We start from the raw sequence: 22,168 nt of genomic DNA, 5'->3' as shown, positions 1-22,168 counted from the left end.
GGGCGGGACAGCAGGGCTGACAGAACTGAGATCTCTCATTAGAGACTATGTTCTTCTCCCCCACTAGGCTGCTCAAGCTTTTCCGAATTCACCCTAATGTTAACTTGTGACTGGGGGTACTTCAGAGGACCACTGATGGTGCCCCAGAAAACACACCTCCCTTGTCATATGAGGCCACATAGCGTCTACTCAACAGTCTACTGGCTACAACTAGCTGGACTAGTCCTGAGAAGATCTCTGCCGAGAAAGGCCAGAAGTGTGGGAACAAGGGAGTGTGTCTCCCTAAGGGACGCCAGCTGTGTGCTCAGAAAGCCTTTCTGGCTAGGGTGGGGGGGTAAATACAGGGACAGCTTCTAAGGATAGAGGCCCAGAAGTCCATTGTGAGGCCCTGGGTGACTAACACTGAATTAAGGTCTCCCCTCAAAGTGCAGAATCTGAAAGGGGCGGGCGGGGAACTCAGGGGGGACAGTCAGAAGTCTATCTTGACTTCCTTGGATTAAAATTTGGGATCCAGAGAAAGAACCAGCCCAAGTCAGAGCCAGGCAGAGCTCAGCCTGGGACCTGAGACTTCAGGAGTCTGCCAGACAAGGGAATCACAACACCTGGGTGAAAATCCTGGCATGGGTGAGCCTCTAGGACTCAGCTTTCCCAGCTGTACCATGGAGGTAATGACGCCAACTTCACTGGGTGTTGCAGGGACTGAGATGATAACTGCACACTCTCAGCCCAGACAAGACCTGCAGTCTCCATGGGAGCTAGCACTTGGGGGGCAGTGCATCAGCACCACACAACACACACGTGGTGCTTGCTTTACATGAAATGCTGGGCCAGGTGAAGACCCTCACCCTTACCAGCTACCGGCAGCAGTGAGGATCCGGCTAGTGAGTACCGTCTCCCACTCCTTCCCTTCCCGGTTACACTTCAAGCGGCTCAGCTTCACTCCCCCAACGGCTGTCACTTCATTCTCCACCTCAATGTACATGGAGGGGTCGGAGCTCACCTGAATGGAGGAAAGTAAACACAATGTTCTTTCCGTGTAGCAGAGCAGAGAACTGGTGTTAGAGCTAGAGACTCCAGAGCTTCCTAACCCTACCATCTCCTTTCACAGGGAACATGCAGAGAAGGCATGTGGCTTGTCTAAGAGCACACTGCAAGTGAGTCCCACAACCAGCTGGACACAGCTGGTGGGGAGACGTGGCTCCTAGTTCAAAGTCTTCAGAGATCACAGTGCTTGGTAATAACCGAGGAAAAGTCTAGAAAACCCGAAGTCCTCCCTAGTTCCTTTCGTAGTGAGCCTCTGTCTGCTCATCTGAGACCAACCTCACGGGAGGGTCCCTAGAAGCACATGGAAGCACTTAGTTCAGTGCCTGGCTCCACAATGGGCTCAACTTTGTCTTTTGTGTGTGGGGAGATGACTGACAATCCGTATGAAAAACCAGGCAGGATGGCTGAACAGTTTGCACTTGTGTAGCCACATAAGCAGGTTACCCGGGGCAGAGGGCCATATAGAAACCAAGAAGGGCTCCAAGCAGCACTCAGTGGTGAAACCCCCAGGGGAAGCTGGAGGAGTTTGGGAGAGGGGGTTGTGCTCCTTGCCTCTGCTCACATCAGCAACAAGAACAAAGCATGTGGGTCCCTATTCTCAGGCTCAGAAGGACCTGTGGCAGGAAAGGGCCGACACCCCATGAGGACCAGCCTGGGTTGGGGCCGTGTGCAGCCTGTGAGAAATGACCTGCATATGGAGTCTGAAAGGGTTTCCTATTGATATGCACCTGAGGAACAGAGGGCATGAAGTGACTGGGTGTGCCAAGGTCTGGCATGGGTGCTAGACTAGTGACTACAGGGCCCCTATAAAGGATTATTTACTCTACAATAATATTTAAAAAACTGTTTTGAACAAGCACATGGTTAAAAGAGCCCTGATGCAAACTCTGTGCTGGGCCCAGGAAAATGAACAGGGCCAGTGGGCTGGTTGGGAGGGAGACCAATGCCACACAGTCCGATGGGCACTGAGTCTGAGGCTGCTTGGGACCAAGTGTGGAATGAAGGAGGCTTCCGGAAGGGACTCCTGAGACAATTCTGGAAGGAGCTGGCCATTCAGAAGATGGCGGCAGGGACTTTGAGGGCAAAGCCACAGAGAAAGAAGTGTGGTGGTGGTGGGGGCAGGGGCTGAAGGGGCTCCTGGAGAACAGACTAGTAATCTTGCTGATAAGACTGGTGGTTGCCATGATCAACTACAATTTCCCTCAGAATATGATGGAGAACCACTGGGCAACAGCCCTGTTTCTGACAATTCAGGGTTTACACTGGGGGTTGGGGAAGGAGTGGGGCTGGGGAGAGAGAGAGAGAGAGAGAGAGAACACGCTTGTGAGGGAGAGGCAGGCGGCTGGCTCACCTGGAGGGTGAATGCTCTCTGGGGGCCCGGCATGGGCAGCTTCAGTGTAGGCGCTGGTACAGACAAACACACAGTGTCCTTTTCTGCGGTCAGAGCAGCTGGGGACTGCAAGAGCAGAAATGTCCCTGAGCCCCTCCCAGCACCGTCGGGCAGTGTCAGGTACAGGCGAGTCACCCAGAGATAAGCCTGGGCCAGTTCCCCAGGTATTTACACCCACTCTGGGAGGACAGTACAGCTGACTGCTCCAGTGATCCCACTTGACAGATGAGGTAGGCGACACCAAGGAGCTGCTCAAGGACTCTGGGTAGGTCAAGAGCAGGTCTGAGGGGGAGTGTGCCTCCATGCTAATCCAGGGGAGTGCTTGTCTAACCAGCTGTTCCCACACTGATGAGGCACACTGTGCTGTGTAGGGCCTCCCTTCTCCCACTTGGGAACATGCAAGCTCCAGCACTGAACCCAACAAGTGGGCTGGGGACGCTAGCACAGACCTGCTGGCCTCACCTGGACAGACAGAGACATGGGCATGAGCCGTGAGTCCTTCCGAGGTCGCCCTTTCTTCTTTTTCTCCACTGTTTCCACCTCAAGCTCCAGTTTTCGCTTGGAGAGGGAGGAGGACTTGGCCACTGGAACCTTCTCATCGCTGTCACTGCTGCTCTCCAGGAGGTCCCGGGGCCTCAACTCTTTCACAAGGTTCTGCTCTTTCAACCTGCACAAACACAGATACCCATGGCTTTTTCCATATGATTATTAACTTATAATTATCAATAAAATCCCCCAAAACTGCAACATTAAAAAAGTAGGTGAGGACTTCTGGTTTCGGTTCGAACATTCACACAAACTGGGCTCCATTCACACACAGTCATTCTCAGCACACCTCCCACACTGCCCAGCTGCCATGCTGTTGCCCTCATGTCCTTGTGCAGAGCTGCTCTGTCCACCCCATGCTCCTTCCAGCAACCTTCCCACTTGAAGCAGCCACTCCTTTCTCCTTGAAACAGGGGCTCCCGAGTACAGAGAGACTGAAGCCTGCTCCCCCAGGGAGGGCAAGCTGCTTGGTAGGAGAGAGGACGCTGCACTGCTGGCCTGAGGCTGCACTCACCTGGTCTCTCTGAGCCCCACACAGTCACCACCTACCTTTCTACGGCCGTCGGTGTCACACTTGTCAGGACAGGAGCACCAGGCGTGGCTTTGGACCGCTCTGTGAACCGGGAGTCAAACGCTTTCATGGGTTCAATCTTGGATGGGGTTGTTAACACAGAGGGGGATGATGCAGCAGGAGCCGAGGTAGCGTTCACACTGGGGTGGAGAAGAAGATGGGAGAGCATGTCAAGCACAATTTGTCAGGGATTTGGGAGTCTGGGATTTATATTACCTGGAGCCAAGTGAAAGGGGCAGAAATATAAAACTTCTAAAAACACAAAAATTTCGAGGTACAATGTATTACTCTTATTTTAAAAATATTTTCACATGTTAAAATTCTGGAAGTTTGCCATGGCCAGGTAGCTAGAGCATGTCCCAATGCACCAAGGTTGTGGGTTTGATCCCTGGTCAGGGCACATACGACAAGCAACCAATGAATGCATAAAAAAGTGGAACAACAAATCAATGTTTCGATCTCTCTAAACCAAATCAATAAATAAAAATGGTAAATATGAAAAAAGTAAACATTTATAAAAAAATTCTCCAAGTTTGGCTATCGGAGAATGCACTCACATTTGCCCCACTGCATTGTTCTGAGAGCTTCGGGGGTTAGCACAAGGCCTAGAAAGTGGTTCTTGCAACCCTTTTCTCCTCACCTTACGGCCCCATCTCCACAACTTGAATACAGCCACCCACACCACTCCAACCACCAGCTTTTCCCACTTTGACAATGGGTCTGAGGAGAAAAGCCCCATCTGGGGTCCTGAAGCCGCTGTCTATTCCTGGCCTTCAACCTCCTGCCCCGGTGGCCCCTCAATGTAACAATTTCACATTCTTCACACTCTCCTCCCAGTATCCATCCCACAGCCCTTGCCTTCTCCTTCGAGAAAGGAGAGCCCGAGCATGAGCCTGCCAGCCACCCTGTGGTCCTCTGCATCCCTCACACTGGGTCTCCAAACCACTGGGCCTCCCAATGACCAAACCCACCGGACTGGACCCGACACCAGATGCCTGGCAGGTATCCTAGATAGCCTCTCTTCCTCTCCAGGGAACTCTAGGACCAACTATTGAGACATTTTGCAAATCTGGGGCTTTCTAACTGGTCAAGCTGTTCCATCTCCTCTTCCCATCTACCCTCACACTTCCCTCAGCCACGGGACTTGACACTTGGTGATGCCTCCATGACCATGACATCAGAGCCCAGGAAGGAGGAGGCTGTAATAACACAAGACCCTGTCCCCACCGATGGAGAATCACTCTGACAGTAATAGTTTCGTGTGCAGGGTGGCAGCTATGTTTGGGCACCAGTGCCTCCTGGAGTGATCTATCTAAGGTGCAAGACCAGAGCCTTCTGTGTCTCCATTCTAAGGAGAAGCCCAGGGTATGTGATTCAGCAGCGAAGCCCAGCTTTCCCCCCCTTTACTGACACTCCTCAGGGACTTGGGGTTCTGCTCTCGCTGCTGTCCCCTAACCCTTCCCTTGGGTGGCCTATACGGGTCCTGGGTAGGGCATCCTCCAATAACCCTTCCTGAGACCTGCCCAACAAGCCCTCCCCTGCTTTGGATGGGTAGCTATTTTCACACAGGAGACCCGAGGAGCCACCCCTATGCCTCTGTGTTTGCCCCTTTCTCCACCAGCTGACACACTCTCTAGGGACAAGGACCCACCAATCAACCCCGTGTGGATGCCTGGGCACTCGCAGTGTGTAACCCAGGGCAGGTACTGGGCAAATGTTCACGGAGTGAATGGCTCCTGGCTCTTATTCATGCTCCTCTGGTTCTTACTGACTTCTGATTTGGTTTCCAGGTAATGGCTGGTGAAGACAAAGGCTCCTGGAGCAAACGTAATTCTGAGAGTGAAAGATGACTCTGCCCCAGCACACTAGCGCTCTGCCTGAGATGACTGGTATGGTGGTGCCACCAATAATGCAGTGGAGGCTAAGCCACCTCCAGTGCAGACCTGCCAGAAGGTGAGTTGATCCTCTGGCAGGTGACGTGCCCCTGGCTGGTTCCCACCCTTAGGAGCCCCATCCTGGGATTGCTCTTCCCCCAGGATGTGGAGTCCTCACAGCCCTGTGCATCAGACTCAGCTGAATGAAGGCCTCCCTTCCGAGCAGGCCCTCATCTGAAATCCAGCATCTTTTTTCTTTCTTTTTATTGAAGGGGCCACGAAGTGTCCCTGGAACTGTGTCCAAACCCAAACTTTCCCCAGGGACAGGAGGAAGCCTTGGTGCCCACTCACCTGTCCTTATTGACAGAACTGCCCGCAGGCCTGGTGCCGGCTGCTGCCGCAGGTTCCGTGGAAGGCTTTGAGGTGCCGAAGGAGTTGGGGGTACTGGCGTCCAGTGGCAGCAGCTGTGGACTACTGTGAGAGGAGAGCATGCTGCCTGCCAGGGAGCCTGAGAGTGGGATGCTGTTAAAGAACGCCGTGGAGAAGTCCCTGTGGTCAGAAAAAACAAAGCCAGCCTCAGAAGTCAGATACCACATAATACTTTATACAATTCTAAGTAACTTTTTTTCTGGATCCAAAGGTAATTTATTTTCAAAGAAGAAAATTTGCAAAATTACAAAACTTAAATCATTCCATACACTCTGTGTAACTGACTCTAAGTTGAACTGATACTTTATGTACCACTAAGAAAAAACTGTTACCAAATATAATTGTCAGATGCATCCTGATCTTAGAGGTGTTAAAATGTAAAAACATGTGTCTGAGAACTAATGAAAGACAGCATACAAAGTGGACCTCCCTTTTCTTATGGGCTATATGCATGTACCATAATTTACCTAACCAGTCTTTACTGAGGAACAACTGGGCTGGGCTGTCTCCCAGCCTGTTCAGTGATAGACACTGCGGCAACAGGAGGCAAGATACTGCAGTGTTAAGACTGAGGGCCCTGGGCCAAACCAGCCAGGTTTCACTCCTCTGCCATGCACCAGCTCTGGGACCTTGGGTGCTTCAACCACTCTGTGCTTCAGGTTCCTATCTGCAAAACAGAAAGTGACAGGACCTTCCCCATGGGGTTGCTGTCAGGACTGAAGTTGTTAGTGTAGCAAACACTTAGAACACACAGTAGCTGCTCAAAGATGTCCACTGGTATAACGGTCATCACACCTGCTGTTTCACTTTTTACATGAGATAAATTCCTAGAGGTGGAATTGCAGCAGCCAATGAAATGTTCATTACTGATTTTTGGCAAATAGCTCTAAAGTGCCCTTCTTAGGGGTTTAAATTACAATCTGCCTATAAGTGTCTATAATCCCACACCCTCACTGACAATTTTATCAAACTTATTTTCTTAAAATATATTTTTATTGATTTCAAAGAGGAAGGGACAGGGAGAGAGAGATAGAAACATCAATGATGATGAGAGAGAATCATTGATCGGCTGCCTCCTGCACACCCCCTACTGGGATCGAGCCCACAACCCAGGCATGTGCCCTTGACTGGAATTGAACCTGGGACCCTTCAGTCCACAGGTTGACACTCTATCCATTGAGCCAAACTGGCTAGGGCTTATCAAATTTCTTGATAGCAGATAGATGAAAAATAGTATCTTACTATAGTTTTAATTTGCAATTATTTTGATGCAATTATAAGATTGAAATTTTTTCATATAGAAACACCTGATTTCTTTTTGTGTGAAATGTTTGTTCATATTCATCTACTGTTCCACTTGGTTATTGGTCTTTATTATTGATTTTAAGGCTATAAACGTATAAAATATTCCTTATATGACCAGAAAATATTTCCCCCCAGAATATAGTGTTTTGATTCTTTATTGTGTAATTTTCTTTCCCCCCAAAATGTTATTTTTGTGTGGTATAAATTTTGTAATTTATAGAAAATACTTTTTTACCTCAGAGATTATGAAAATATTCTTCTATGGACTCTTCTAAAATTTTAAACAAAAAAATTAAACATTAAAAAAAATCTCTTAGCTGTTCAGATGTTCTCTGAAAATCTCTCAGCTGTTCAGAATCTTTTTTTTTTTTTTTAAATATATTTTATTGATTTTTTTACAGAGAGAAAGGGAGAGAGATAGAGAGTTAGAAACATCAATGAGAGAGAAACATCGATCAGCTGCCTCCTGCACATCTCCCACTGGAGATGTGCGCGCAATCCAGATACATGCCCTTGACCGGAATCGAACCTGGGACCCTTCAGTCCGCAGGCCGATGCTCTATCCACTGAGCCAAACCGGTTTCGGCAGCTGTTCAGAATCTTAAGTGAGGCAGGGCTCCAATTCTGTTTTAGCGTATCAAATAGTCCTGACTCCCATTTATTGAAGATACTGATTCACCATGGATGCAAAGTATTATCTTTACAAAATTTTCATAAATATCTGAGCCGATTTGTGGGTTTTCTATTGCATACCAATGTTCTATTTTCCACCTCCCCTCACTTGAGGATATTTTTCCATTGCTTTTCAGAGAGAGTGGAAAGGGGAGGGGGAAGAGAGAGAGAGAGAGAGAGAGAGAGAGAGAGAGACAGACATTGATTGGGTGTCGCCGACATTCATGCGTCCCGACTTGGGAGAGAGAGAGAGAGAGAGAGAGAGATCAAGATCGACTAGTTGCCTCTCACATGTGCCTAGACCGGGGACAGGGAGCGAACCCACAAGCCGGGTACATGCCCTTGACCAGAATTGAACTTGCAACCCTTCGATGTGTGAATCAAGACTCTAACCACTGAGTGAAACTGGCCAGGGCTGTTTTATTTTTTTGTTTTGTTTTTTGTTAATCCTCATCTGAGGATATTTTTTCCATTGATTTAAAAAAAACTGATTTTAGAGAGGAAGGAAGGAGAGATAGAAACATCAATGATGAGAGAGAATCATTGATTGGCTGCCTCCTGCATGCCCCACACTAGGGGTTGAGTCCACAACCCGGGCATGTGTCCTGACCAGGAATTGAACCATGGCCTCCTGGTTCATAAGTCAATGTTCAACCACTGAACCACACTGGCCAGGCTCCATTGATTTTGAGAGTGGGAGGAAGGGAGGAGTAGAAGGGGGGAGGGGGGAGGTAGAGAGAGAGAGAGAGAGAGAGAGAGACAGACAGACATTGATTGGTTGCCTCCCACATGCATGCACCCCGACTTGGGCCAGGGCTTGAACCTCCAACCCAGGTACACGCCTTTGACCAGGAATCAAACTTGAGATACTTTGTTCCTCAGGCTGATGCTCTAACCACTGGGAATACTGGGCAGGGCCCAATGTTCTTTGTTTTCATGGGTCAGTACTTTAGTACTTCACTGCTTTAATTTCTGGTAGGGCTAGTCTTCCCTGATTTTTTCAGAAATATTTCGGCTATTCCTATTTCTTTTCCCACTTAAATTCAGAATCAGATTGTCTTATTCAGAAAGCTCCTGTGGTTATTTGTATTGACTCATTTTATATTTACAGACTGAGAGAAATCTGTCATCTTTATGATGTTGTTATCCTAGCTAATACATAGTATGCATTTTGTGTAATTTCTTTGAATTTCCTTTTAGGACTCTCAGTAGGGTTTAATTTTTTTTCTCATAAATATCTACATTTCTTCTTACATTGAGGTATTGCATTTGTGAAAGTGATTTCTTCTTATCTTCTAAAAGTAGTTGGTGGTACTTGATCTCATCATGTAGGTTGTGTATAGTCACCTTATTTTCTTCTTTTATTGTCTATGGCAGTTTTTCCAGTTGATTCTCTTATAGAGATCAAATCATCTTTAGATAATAATACATTTACCATTTCCTATCCAATTTATTGTTTCTCTTGACTGAGCAAGGATCTCTAAAATGATGTTAAATTATAGTCACAAGAGTAGACATTTTAGTTCTTTAATTTAATTTGAATAAGACAGTTTATCAAGCATCCATCTATTTCTGTTTAAATGAGTTTTAAATAAGAATGATGTTGAATTAAATAAAAATGCCTTTTAAGCATCTCTAGAAATGATATCATTTTTGGGATATATTAAAATGTAGAAGTAAATTAAGTTTTCCAAAATTTGAACTACTTTGCTTTCCCAAAATAAACTTCACTTGGTCATAGGGCATTAACATTTTAACACATTTTAAGGTTCTGTTTGTTACTATTTATTTAGGATTCTGCATTGACATTCAGAAATAAGATTGATCAGTAATTTATTATGTTCTATCTGTAGGTTTTGATGTAAATATTGTGTTCACTTCAAAGATAAAGATTTTGTAAGCTTTCCTTCCTTTTCTATGCACTAGAATGTTTTTAATAGTATTAGAATGATCTGTTCCTTCAAAGTGTTAGAATTTCCCTTCTTAGTCTGGTGGCTTTTGGCAGATTAACTCTTTGATAGTGTCCTCTATTTCTTCTATAATAATTCATCTGTACAGATTTTCTTCAGTTTGCTAATTTTATTTTCCTCAAAAGTCATCCATTTTCAAATTTATTTGCATAGAGTTCAGCAAAGTTTTCATCCTTTTAATTTATTCTTTATTTGTAATTATTTCCCACTTATTTCTACTTTACACATTTGTGCTTTTTTTCTTTCTTGATTAGCTAAGCTGATAATTAGCTGTTCTGTTACTACTTGTTTTAATAGGGGTATCAGGAGGGCAAAGAAGCCTTGGAGACCAAGAAAATCAGATTCTGGTGCCAGAAAATGAGTCTTCTAGCAGAAAGCTGGCTCAAGGCCAGGCAGGAAGCCATCTACTCCCTCTGCCCCGTCACAAGGTGAGGCCTGGAGGGATCTACAAAACTAAAATGCCACTACCACCACCTCCACCACTTCCACGACCCTCACTCCCACAAGTCTTGCAGTGTCATATACTTGGTCTGACTTGGTCCTAATAAAAGGTAGGCAGCTGGTGGCATGGGGAAAAGGCTTGATCAAAGGAAAACCACTCTCTGGGAGGAGCCAGGAAACTGGTACAGGCTTCATTGGGTCAAGTCTCTGTCCTCCAGGGCCTCAGAGGTCAATCAGCACATCGTATGACTAAAGGTCTCTTTAGACTTGTAAGAAGATTTGGATCAAGCTCATGGATGAGCAGTTGCAAGGTGCAGAGGACTATAGTGTGTGGTTGCCCCAGTAGGCTGACTGCATGAGTATAACCCAGAGTGAATCACCTTTATGAGGGGTGCGGGGGGATCTATTTCTTTCATACTGGGCTTTATCATTCTTTGAATCAACATCCATCATTTTGGGGAGAATGGCCCATATAAAAGCAAGCCTGACAATAGATGCTAAGACACAGCAAATGGTGACTGAGTCCACTTTCCCCGCTCTCTGCCTCCTCAGGGAAATGTGCCTCAGCGTCCATTCTCCACCCAACAGTTCCACTTCTGGGAAGTAGCCTGAAGTAACAGTCACAGGTGAGCTGTTGCTCATTTACAATAAAAAACTACAAGCCCATAGTGAAGGGGCTGGTTAAGTAAATCATGGTGCATTCACAGGCTGGGAGCCTGGACAATCAGCAGGGCAACGCTTCAGAGGACTATTTATTAAAATGGATGCAAGGTCACGATATAGGAACAAGTCGGGAAAAGACTGGAGATACAGATACCAAAATATTAACATTGATTATATCTGAGAGACTGCATTAAGGGTAAGGTTTATGTCCTTCTTTGGGCCTTTACTATTTTCAATAATAAATATATGTATTACGTTCACAATAAAATTTTAAAAAGAAGGCTATGCCAGGGAAAAAAGGAACGGAAAAAAAAACCAGTCCAACTTCCCTACCTCAAGTTTTGTCATGCCCTGGCAAGATGAAGCAGAGCTGGCTGCGTAGACACGCTGACCCTGTGAAGGGGCCCTTGGCTGCTGGCCTGTCACAGGCCCTTCCCAGCCCACCTTCAGCAGAAGTTTGCATAAGGCTCTGTGAGGAGCACTGGACTTTGAGGTTGTTGGGAAGTTGGGCCCAACTCACTCACTTCCAGATTCTATGGGTCAGATCTGCCCAAGAGCCTGTGAAGATCCTAATTACGAAAGTGCTAAGTGGCGAAAGGCGAGAGGAAGGGCTCCCAGACAAGGCCACAGAGCCCGGTGAGTGAGCGAGTACCCGGTGTCCAGCTGTGCTATGCAGAGAGGTGTGATTCTCCTCCGACCGTCTGCTGTCCGCGTCTCAACTTGTTTCTTCAAAAGATTCTGGCAAAGTGGAATGACATAAATGATTGGAAACATTTCTGTGAACCATCTCCAATTACCAAAAAATACGGTTTCTAAGGAAATGTATTCTAAATTGCCTTTCTGTAGTCTTCTGTTCCAACTAAACTAAACCACTCAATCAAAGAACAAATGTTTTTATCAGGGTACATGCTCCACTTCCAGCAAGAAAGGACAGAAAGCTCCCAGCTGAACCAGCTGAGCCCCTTCCTCTTCATCACCAGTACGCAGGCCTGGCCCGGTGCCAGGGGAAAGTAAGTGGCCACTGGGAGGTCAACAAGAGAACTAACAGATGAGACCTGCACCCATGAGCCACACTTTTGTCTCTAAGCTGTGGTTTGCAAACTTTCTTCCACTAAAGCGCATAACCAAGGATCACACACTGTCTGCATCACCTGTGGAGGTTCAGCACCCTTCACAAACTCCTAAAGATGGTTAAAGCACCGTAAGAAATTCTAACCTTCCTGCCCCATCTCTACCTTCCACACCTCAGGGAGAAGAAAGAGGAGCCCACAGATGTTTCTTAAGGGCAGAGACTGAAACTAATGTTCTCAGCACAGTAAATCCTCACTTAATGTCATCGACAGGTGCTTGGAAACTATGACTTAACGTGGAACAACATATAAGGGAACCAATTTTACCAGAGGCTAATTGATATAAACAAGAATTAAGTTCCTGGGACATATTTCTGGTCACAAAAACACCATCAAACTTCTAAGTAAAGACCCAAAATACTTTCAATATTCAACGCTGAAATACACGTGAGTCATACGTACACTGAAGGAAGATTCATAAAAACAAGTAGGTGATTATTTTCCAACCCACCGTTCAGTCACGGGCGGCTGGAGCCCATCTCGGCAGCTCGGGTATACCGTGGACAGTAACCCTATCATGCACATCTTTGGGATGTGGGAGGACACGGGAGAACGTGCAAACTCCACACAAGACTCAATTTTTAATTTTCTCATCAAGGTTGTAGAGACAAAATGATGCTATTCAAGGAATAGCAGTACATATAGTATATACAGAATTCCCTAGAAAGGCCAAATTCCTATAAGAAATGACCCCTTCTAGAGCTCTTTGGGGCAAAAAGGCCTTTGATAAAGGTGGATTAAGCACCGCTACTGCCTCATGCAATTGAGGGTAACGGGCTGAGTGGGCCCAAACTGGCTCATTCCTGGGTCCTACACCAGACCAAGCGTACACCCACCTCCCCACCACTCATGTCTGTACCCTGTCCAGACTGCCTGTTCCCCTTGTCCTGTCCCTGGGCATGTGCTTGCTGTGTTCTCAGTGCCATCGAGCCAAGCCCTCACCTTCCTGATGTCTTCCAGACTCTCCCCATTGACGACACCGGCGACTGAGGCAGCTGAGCCCGTCTCTCTGGCCACGGCACTCTTCTGGTCCAGCTGCTGCTGTTGCTGCCTCCGCTGGTACTTGAGCATCTCCGGGTTCTCGATGACAGCTGTAGACAGCTGGGCCTCGGTCATGATAGCCAAGCTTTTCCCATAGGTTTATTGGTGAATGTGGCTCTAGAGAAAGTAAAGAAAAGTACAACAAACCAGCTGTGAGCAGCCAAGTGAACTGGTGCTAGCTCTCCTGGCTCTGGGAGCAGAAAGGGCCCTGGGCGGGGGTCCCAGAGCGCCAGATGCCAGTTCTCCATCGCCTCCCATCCTATTCTGCCTGTTGCCAATTAGATGACTCTGGAGCAGCCTTGTATCTTTCCTAGATGTTTAGTCTCCCATGTATCTATACCTGGGGACAAAAGTGAATGAGTAACCCACTAGAAAAAACCTACTACATGTCTGATGCAGAACAAATGGCAAATGTTTGTTGAACTGAAGTTAAGACACTCAAATTGCTAACTTAAGGCTCCTAAATCACCCCAAGGACCCCAAACACTCTTTGGGAATCAGATACTGAAAACAGAGTCTGCTTTCATTGCTCTTATCTACAGCCATCAGCCCATGTGGTTGGAGGTTGCCATGGGGCTGCTAATAGTGTTTCTAAGAACAAGGGGAGGCCTCGCACAGCGGATCTAGGGAAATCCTCTGTCCCTGCTGTCTCGATCCTTCTGAGAGGGCCCCTCTCTCCATCTTCCCAAGTCTCATTGGTCACATGCCAAAAAAGTCAGATGGGACCCCACAAGGGCAGGGATAATGTCCCCAGAACACTGGAGTGACTGCTGCGATAAAGAACAGATTCACATAAGGATACGCAATGACCAATGTGGAGGTCAGTAGGACATCTGCCTCACAGCAGATGCTGGGTGGGGAAGTGGCATCTTGGGACTCACTCCTGCAGGGCCTGCTGTGCCTGCATGTGGCCAGGAACCCCCCTCCCTTACCACCCTGGCTCCTGTCCCCTTTCTCCTAAATCCCTCCCCTGGAATCTCGAGGCAGAATTCAGAGTTTGACCAATGTTTCCCCAGTGTTCTTCATACATGCGGTCCCTGCCTGTCATCCGGGAAATGGTAGCTAGACAGGTTATTACATAGGCTCCCACTGCGACGCTCCAAGGGGGAGGGGAGTGCACAGTGGATCCCAGGTTACCTGAGGACTGTGAAAGGTGCAAAGAAGACCTGAGGCCAAGACACTCACCCTCTCATTGACAAGACACTTCCAGGGGGCCAGGCCCTATTCTAGGTGCTGTCAACAACTCAGACTCTTACCCCCAAAAGATTTACCTCACAGTGGGGGTGGGGGTCCCCACAGTAGCTTAAGATGAAGCTTCTATAGTAATTGAATCACTGCGGGGAGAGCTGCTCACCTACTCTGAGCTTTCACAGGGCTCCTTTCAGACAAAGACCATTTGTAGAAACACTGGTTCTAAGTCTAGGGTAGTGAAAGCAGAGCCGTTCCCGAAGCCCTTGAGGAAGGGCCCATGGCCACACTGTCCTGGGCAGAGCACAGGGAGGAGGCCTGGCCCAAATCAGTGGGCCTGGGTCAGGCTTCTGTTCTTGTACCAAAAGGTCCTGTATGGTCTTGGCAAAGAGCCATACTATTTTCTGTGGCTTAATTACCTCATTGATGAAACGAGTAAGTTCTGCCTTAAAGCGTTATATATTTTAAATAAAATGTATGCAAACATATGGTCCAGAGGCTGGTACGCAGTAAGTGCTGAAAAATGGTCAATATTACTATTTAGTTGCTGCTCCATGGCAACCTTGTCAGTAAAAGACAATGGGGGCCGAAGCCGGTTTGGCTCAGTGGATAGAGCGTCGGCCTGCGGACTGAAGGGTCCCGGGTTCGATTCCGATCAGGGGCATGTGCCTTGGTTGCGGGCACATCCCCAGTGGAAGATGTGCAGGAGGCAGCTGATCAATGTTTCTCTCTCATCGATGTTTCTAACTCTCTATCTCTCTTCCTTCCTCTCTGTAAAAAATCAATAAAAAAAAAAAAAAGACAATGGGGAAAAGTGAGGTGAGTGGGACTCTTGGGAGCTCTCTCTCTCTCTGGCTTTTTTCCCAGGGTGAAACCTCCCAGTGTGTGTGGCTAATTATCAGTTCAGGAAGAGATGCCCAAAATTGTTTTATTCTTCATCCCAGAACTGATTGCTGACATGAACCGAGATTCATTTTTAAATTAATCTATCTTCTAAAGAAGACAAGGATTACAACCTATAAAAGACGAACACCCAATAATACGTTAAGAAACAAAGTACGTATTCAACAATAAAGAATTATTAAAAAAGAAAGAAAAGAAACAATGTATCTGTGTATGTCACAAGACGAGGGTCCAACTGAAGGGGCCTCTCCGAGCTATCATGGCCATGTCTGTGGCCTCAGAGCATGCACAGCACATAGGTCACTAACCCACAGTATGTTATTCTCCTACCTTCTCCTCCTCGCTCAGGGGGTCTCCAAGCTCATCCTGGGAGAAGTCTAGGAATGCCACAGAACCATCCATGGAACACACCAGGATGCCCAGCCCGTTCAGAGTCCTGAAAGAGATGACCATCAGCAGCCTGGGAGCAAGCCCTGTGGTGCTCACGCATGCCTCAGTGGTTGGCCGAGAGGACAATAGGGCAGAGCTCTAGGTAGACACTGAGAATCTCGGATTCCCTTTTGTGGCCTTGTGGGGATGAGGATGCGGATAGGGCAGACAATAGAGTCCCAGAAGGTTCTGGCACCCTTTAGTTCTAAGCACATGTACAAAGTATCTTTCATCATGTACTCTGTAAGAATTTTATTTTTCTTTATCTTATTTTTGAAACCATTAAAAAAAACCACCATGTGGGGGAGTATAAATCTAAATGAGGTCACTGAGAGGCAGACTGTGCCTCCATACCTATGCTAATCTGGTTCATGCAAGGACAGAGTGAAGTGGAACCAAGATCACAGCATTCTCTTTTCCTAAATACCAATTTGTTGGAGAAGGCATTTTCCAGGGCAAATCCCAACAGAGCTAGGAGCACAGCAGTACACACTCTCCCACAAGCAGGACCACGCTGCCCTTTCTTGAATCGTGTATAAACAGCACCCTGGGGTCTGCTCCAGTGTCAAAACTGGGGTGGGTCCCTGGCTACCTGACACTAATCACATCCGGGGGTCTCGTGTTCCAATGTGTGGCTTCTCCTTTCCTAGCCTAATGTACATCATTACAGGAATCCACCTTACCAGGAAATATCCATGATGGATTTGTCAAACAGCTCATGGATGACAACCAAAGGTCGTTTAAGACACGTGAGCTGGAAAGAAAGCAGCAGCAAAGGTTAATAAAAGGAATGAAAACCATATTTTGTTCACTCAGCTCAGTTAACATTATCAGTCCTAGAAGACTTGGTCAGAATTTCAAACAGCAACGATCAAGATCCCAAACTATAGAAACCAAAGTTTGCCGAAATATGCAAACTAGAATGCTTGCTATCTGAAGGGCTCATTGTTTTTTGGTGCGGGGAGATGACTTCATACACAGACAACCAATGACGGAGTAGGGGACTCTAGAAGGGCCAGGACCTGAGCAGAGAAGGCCTGCCAAGCAGGGGAAGGCATGCTGGGAATGAGGCAGGAAAATAGTTCCAGAGAAAACGCAGCATATCTTCTCGGGGCCCAAGGAACTATGGTACACATTTGTACAAGGCTTGGTGTAAACGGCTACGTATGTCACACAGGCTCATTCTACACTGTGTGCGGATAGTTCAGAAACACACAAAAACAGTTTATGTTGCCCTAATCCAGACCCAAAGTTAACCACTATTACTGTTGGATGAGTTATTTTCTTCTGGTTCACAAAATAAGGCACATGGTTGTGCCTGCCTTTTCATTTAATACCTACTGAGCATGTCATGAAATATCCTGTAAACTGTTTTAGATGACTGCAGAACATTCACACGTGCACATTCATTATCTAGTGATTCTAATGTTGGGCCCTGCACTGTCTGCATGCTCCCACAGTTACACTGAGACCCACCTGTTGACAGGTCCTGGGACCATAGAGCGGTAGGCTGGGTGGGAACACCTTTCTGCAGGGCTCCCACCAAGTACTGTGGAAGCTTCCAGGAGGCTGGGACTGTTTTTATGGAAAAGGAGTAGCTTCGACCCTCCTAATCCTGAGGAGAGGGCTGGCATCTGAGCTACTTGGAATCCGCAAGAAAAATCTTGCCCCTACCCTAATTATACTTCCAGAAAAAAGAGCCCTGCCCCTCATCCCAAAAATGTGTCTACAGACCCCTCAGAAATCTGGACCTGTGTGAGCAACTGACCTCAATTTTATAAGAAACATGAGCACACGAGCAGTGATGTTTTGGTCAAAGCACCATGAATGGAGCCCCAGGCCAGGAAGAACATGCCTGGAACTGCCTATGGCACTAGGGTCAGGTTCTGGAATGGATGTAACATGAGTACTGGGCCTGAAAAAATCACAGTGTACACAGCAATCAATTTCTGTGACAAATGACCACAATAAATGCATCAGAGGACAACTCCAAACCTCTGCTTCTGGGGACGTTATTAAGGAACAAACTACCGTTTAATGTAACAGCATACACGACAACACTGTGTCGAGCGAATGCAACACAAGAAAAAGTAAACACTGCCAAACTCCATTCAAATAAAGCTTAAAAACAGGCAAAACCTATCAATGTGACAGATGTCATTAGAATGGTTGCTCTGGCAGAGGGTTCTGGGGTGGTGGTTACATGTGTAAACATGTTATGACAATGCTCTGAGTTGTATACTTCATCTAGATTACATGTCGATACAGGGTTTTTAAATGAAGCAAACATAACATGCCAACTAAAGTGTTCCCTGAGTCTGGACACCAGAGCTGCTCTGGCTGGGCTGAGCCCGTCTTCAGTGCTTCCTTTAGGGGTAATAAGTGGGCCTGACCCAGGTACAGGGTGGAAGTAGGGGCCCTCTTCTTGCAGGCTGCCACACCTTCACCAGCCCTGTCTCCTGTCACCTTTCAGGAGCAGCAAAAGCTCATGATGGGGGGCTCACCCAGACAGAGAGAGAACGGTCCTTGCTGCCAACAGCACAGCAGCAGTACGGGCAGCTGGGCTTCGCAGAACTCCCATTCTTCTGCTTCTTTTTGAAGATTTTTGGGTTGAATTTCTAAAGCCAAATAACAAATGCTAAAATAATTGATCAAGCATCAAGCATGTACCCCATGCCAAGTATTACAAATATACCACAATTGCAGTCCACCGATGGGCAGTCCACACAGACATCTTCCAGGCCCAGGCACTCAGCATATGTTATTTGATCTTTACAACTACCCAGGAGGCATTTTGCTGAGGTTGAAGTGAGATTCAGAGAGGCCAAAACACATGTGCTGAGTCACCCAATGAGTAAGCAATGAGAGGAGGATTTGAAACAGGCTCTACCAACTCTCCAGGCTGGGCCTACAGTCAGGGCCATGGCAAGGGAGCTACTGAATCCCTCCCGGCCTGGGCAGGACCAACTCCAGGACCTGAGCTTTAGGAACAAGGTCCTGAGGGGAGGCTGTTCAGGGTTCGTTTCCTTTCACTTTATTTCTTGCTCAGTCAATACTGTCTTACAAAGACTGATCAGCCCTGCTTTGACCTCACAAACAGGGATGATGGCTACGTCAGGCTAAGTGTAACCAGGGCATCATTTTTTGGAAAGGTTAGAAGCACACACTGGGGTCCTTGCTGCTTTCCTGAATTGAAAAGGATTGGGAGCTCTAGACTCAGAGTTGAAATCTACTAAGCCAGGAAAACTGAAAGGGAAGGGTATGCCAGGTGGTCCAGGAGGGTTCTAATTCCAGAGGGCAGGCAAGAATGGCCAGGGGTACACAGAGACTGGAGAACATGGAACCCAGAGGCATGTATTCTGGGCTTGAGTTTTCACAACCATCTCACACAGTTGCTCCATGAGGTTCACTTGAGAGAGTCATGTGGAAGCACTATGCTAACTACGAAGCAGTGACTTTCAAACATTTTAGCAACATGGTCCTAGTTTCAAACAAGATCTTACATGGACTCCAATACAAAAGTATTAAAGAAGTGATATTTTATTTGTATAAATTTAAGTCACACTATAGGTATATATTATCACTTTAAACAATGGGAAGAAGGAACCCCTTTTTTCATAAATAAAAAAACTGAGATCAGGGGCGTGGATGATGCTTCACATCTATCAGCCTTCGCCCATCAATCTATTGATTTAGCTGTGGTACCCAGTGTTGAGGAAATTCTGGTCCTCACAGTGTTTGCCTTGGGCACTCTCAAGACACTCTTCAACGAAAGTCATCCAAAAGCATAAAAAGAGCGTTATTCTCTGAAGCCTGAGAGAATAACAGTAGCTCACATCTTCTGGCACTCCCCCTCCCCCCCCCACATCAAAACTGGGCAGACAGCTTCAGAATCAGACAAGGACTCCAGTGATCCAAAGCACAGCCGTGAAGCTACAGTGGCCACTGGTGGAGCCCCGGGATAAACGCACGGGCTCGATGGATGCACAAACTGCACCTGTGTCCTCCAGAGCCTGGTGGGTGGGGCACTTGTCAGGACCATGCGGGAGCACCCACCAGCAGACCCGAATGTGTAAAGAGGCTATTGTAGAGCTAGTGTTACTAATCAAAGGCTGATTTTGGTGATATTCATCATGCAAAGTTTGCCAATAAACATGAGTACGTATTCTATTTTTTAAATTGAATTTTTAAACACTGAAACATAGGTATTTAAAGTGAAACAAGAACATGACATGTGCTGAATCTCAGCCTTGGTGACCCAGCCTTGGTGAGCACGGCACTGCGCAGGCTCTGAGAGGACCACTCTGAGCACACTCACCACAACAGTCACAGCTTTCCGGTGTCCGACAAAGTCCATGTTGGTCTTCCAGCCCTCCCGCTCGATGATCTGGGCGGTGGGGCCGGAGTTGTTCATAGCATGGGCAGACACCAGGTAATGTCCATCAGGTGACCAGCTGAGCCGCAACACATGGGTTGTCCCTCCACACTGAAAGAAACATCTGTGCTTAAAAGGAAATCAAGGCCAACCTTGTGACCAAAACTGGACTCAAGAATAAACTTGAGAATTGATTACAGGACAAGTGAGGCCCAGGCTGCCGGCGATGCGCGCCCACCTGCCCGCCTGGCTGCATGACCCCATCCGGCAGACCCCACCCAAAAAGGTGACCAGGTGGTGGTGTTCTCTTTTTAAGTAAGATGTGGAACAATGGTCTTACTTTCTCCTGTTGACCTAGACTGGACTACGAAGAAGCAAGGAAGCCAGAATGGGAACCATAGTTTCAAAAAAAAATTCTAAGATACCAAATTCAGTTCATAAATAAAACATATTAAACCAAAAACTAATCCACACTAATAAAAGATGCAAATTGACTGTACCTTCGTGACACACACCAGCCAATCAGGACTGAGTATGCAAATCAATCCAACAAAGATGGCAGGTTAATTTGCATACTCAGGCACCCAGTGGCTGGGGGTGGGGCAGGACAATGTAGGCGTTCCACACTGCCCCAGCCGCTCCGGGCCTTTGGGCAGCATGGGAAGGCGGAAAGGCGCTCCAGTCAGAGCGAAGGCGGTGCCAGCAGCCAGGGGAAGGAAGGCCCATTCTTGCACAAATCTTCGTGCATCGGGCCTCTAGTAATAATAATAATAAATTTGAACTCTGATTTATAAATGTTTGATGGCGGAGCCTGTACCCAAGCTTCTGGCTACACAGACAGCTGTAACTCCAGCCTCTCCAGATGACACAACTAAAACGACTGTCAGATGAGAGAGTTGGAGCCATGGCATACTCCACTCCCACAGGAGCTGAGCACAGCACAGTGGGGTAGGCCCTAAGGGGATCTGTAGGACGGACAACTCTCTTTTAAAAAAAATTTATTAATTCTTTTTTTTTAATATATATTTTATTGATTTTTCACAGAGAGGAAGGGAGAGGGATAGAGAGTTAGAAACATTGATGAGAGAGGAACATCGATCAGCTGCCTCCTGCACACCTCCCACTGGGGAAGTCCCCACTACCAAGGTACATGCCCTTGGCTAGAATCGAACTTGAGACCTTTCAGTCCGCAGGCCAATGCTCCATCCACTGAGCCAAACGGCTAGGGTAAATTTAGTAATTCTTTATTGTTGAAAATATTACATATGCCTCCCTTTCCCCCAATGACTGCCTCTAACCCCCCACCCCAGGCCTTCAGCACCCTATTGTCTGTGCCCATGGGTTATGCATATATGCTTTTAAGGTCTTTGCTTGATTACATCCCACCCACCCACCCTCCCCTACCCTCCCTCTGAGAGTCCACTTGGATGGACAACTCTTTTAACCATCAACTCTGTATGGGCCAAATCTATCTGGCCACTGACACCCTTTTTCCTGCCCAGCACCTTTTAATTCCACTCCATGAGCTCTGTAAGTCAGCTGGCCTGTAGTGGAAGTCAGTGAGCAAAGCCACAGTAGTCAGGAAAAATACGAGAACCACCTCCATCCCCTTGTCCTCCCATACATCCCATGGGCAGTGCAATATAAATGTCACATGGTGAGAAATAGTACCATCCATGTCTGTGGCAGAAAGCTGTATGGCACAAGGTGGTGGGGTATCTCCTTAGCTTTAAAACTTTTAAATTCTTTTCACTCCAAAGGTGGACATTTGATAACATCTGAGAAATGAAATATTTTCATCATCTGACTCTTAGGGCCAAAGTGTCCACCCTCTCAGAGAACCTTGACCAGTCTGCTCAGGCCACCGGATTCTGATTCACCCACAAAGCCCCCACCCCAGCCAGCTCCTCTGTGCACGGAGGCCAGGAAGGGTGCTGGGCTGAGCTCTCTAGGCTGTCTCATTACCTCATCAAAAGGTTTGGTGATGCTGGTCTCCAACTGCCAGTCCAGCGTCCTCCACACCTTCAGGCTGCGGTCATCAGCTTGAGAGGCAATATATTTACCAACAGGGTCCCAAGTCAACCCTTTTACCAAGCCAGAATGACCTCTCAGAGTAGCTAGAATTTCTGTGAAGAAAAATAAGAGATTGGAAAGGTGTTACCTAGAGGACAACGATGTCTCTATCTAGAAACATGAA

General features: G+C 47.0%; 1 protein-coding gene across 1 annotated transcript in view; it reads right to left on the bottom strand.

Annotated features, from left to right (window-relative positions):
• Positions 1-22,168, bottom strand: part of LOC102766449 (protein HIRA) — a 48,667-nt gene that overhangs the window by 14,067 nt on the left and 12,432 nt on the right. Inside the window, 12 exon segments of the mRNA XM_015567297.1 lie at positions 852-1,000; positions 2,396-2,500; positions 2,897-3,101; positions 3,530-3,691; positions 5,777-5,974; positions 11,558-11,643; positions 12,978-13,193; positions 15,498-15,603; positions 16,280-16,350; positions 18,101-18,214; positions 19,915-20,082; positions 21,937-22,097. Coding sequence (XP_015422783.1) covers positions 852-1,000; positions 2,396-2,500; positions 2,897-3,101; positions 3,530-3,691; positions 5,777-5,974; positions 11,558-11,643; positions 12,978-13,193; positions 15,498-15,603; positions 16,280-16,350; positions 18,101-18,214; positions 19,915-20,082; positions 21,937-22,097 — 1,741 coding nt within the window.

Source organism: Myotis davidii, unplaced genomic scaffold (genome assembly GCF_000327345.1).
Source record: "Myotis davidii unplaced genomic scaffold, ASM32734v1 scaffold223, whole genome shotgun sequence".
Lineage (NCBI taxonomy): Eukaryota > Metazoa > Chordata > Mammalia > Chiroptera > Vespertilionidae > Myotis > Myotis davidii.
This window is presented reverse-complemented; position numbering and strand designations above follow the sequence as displayed.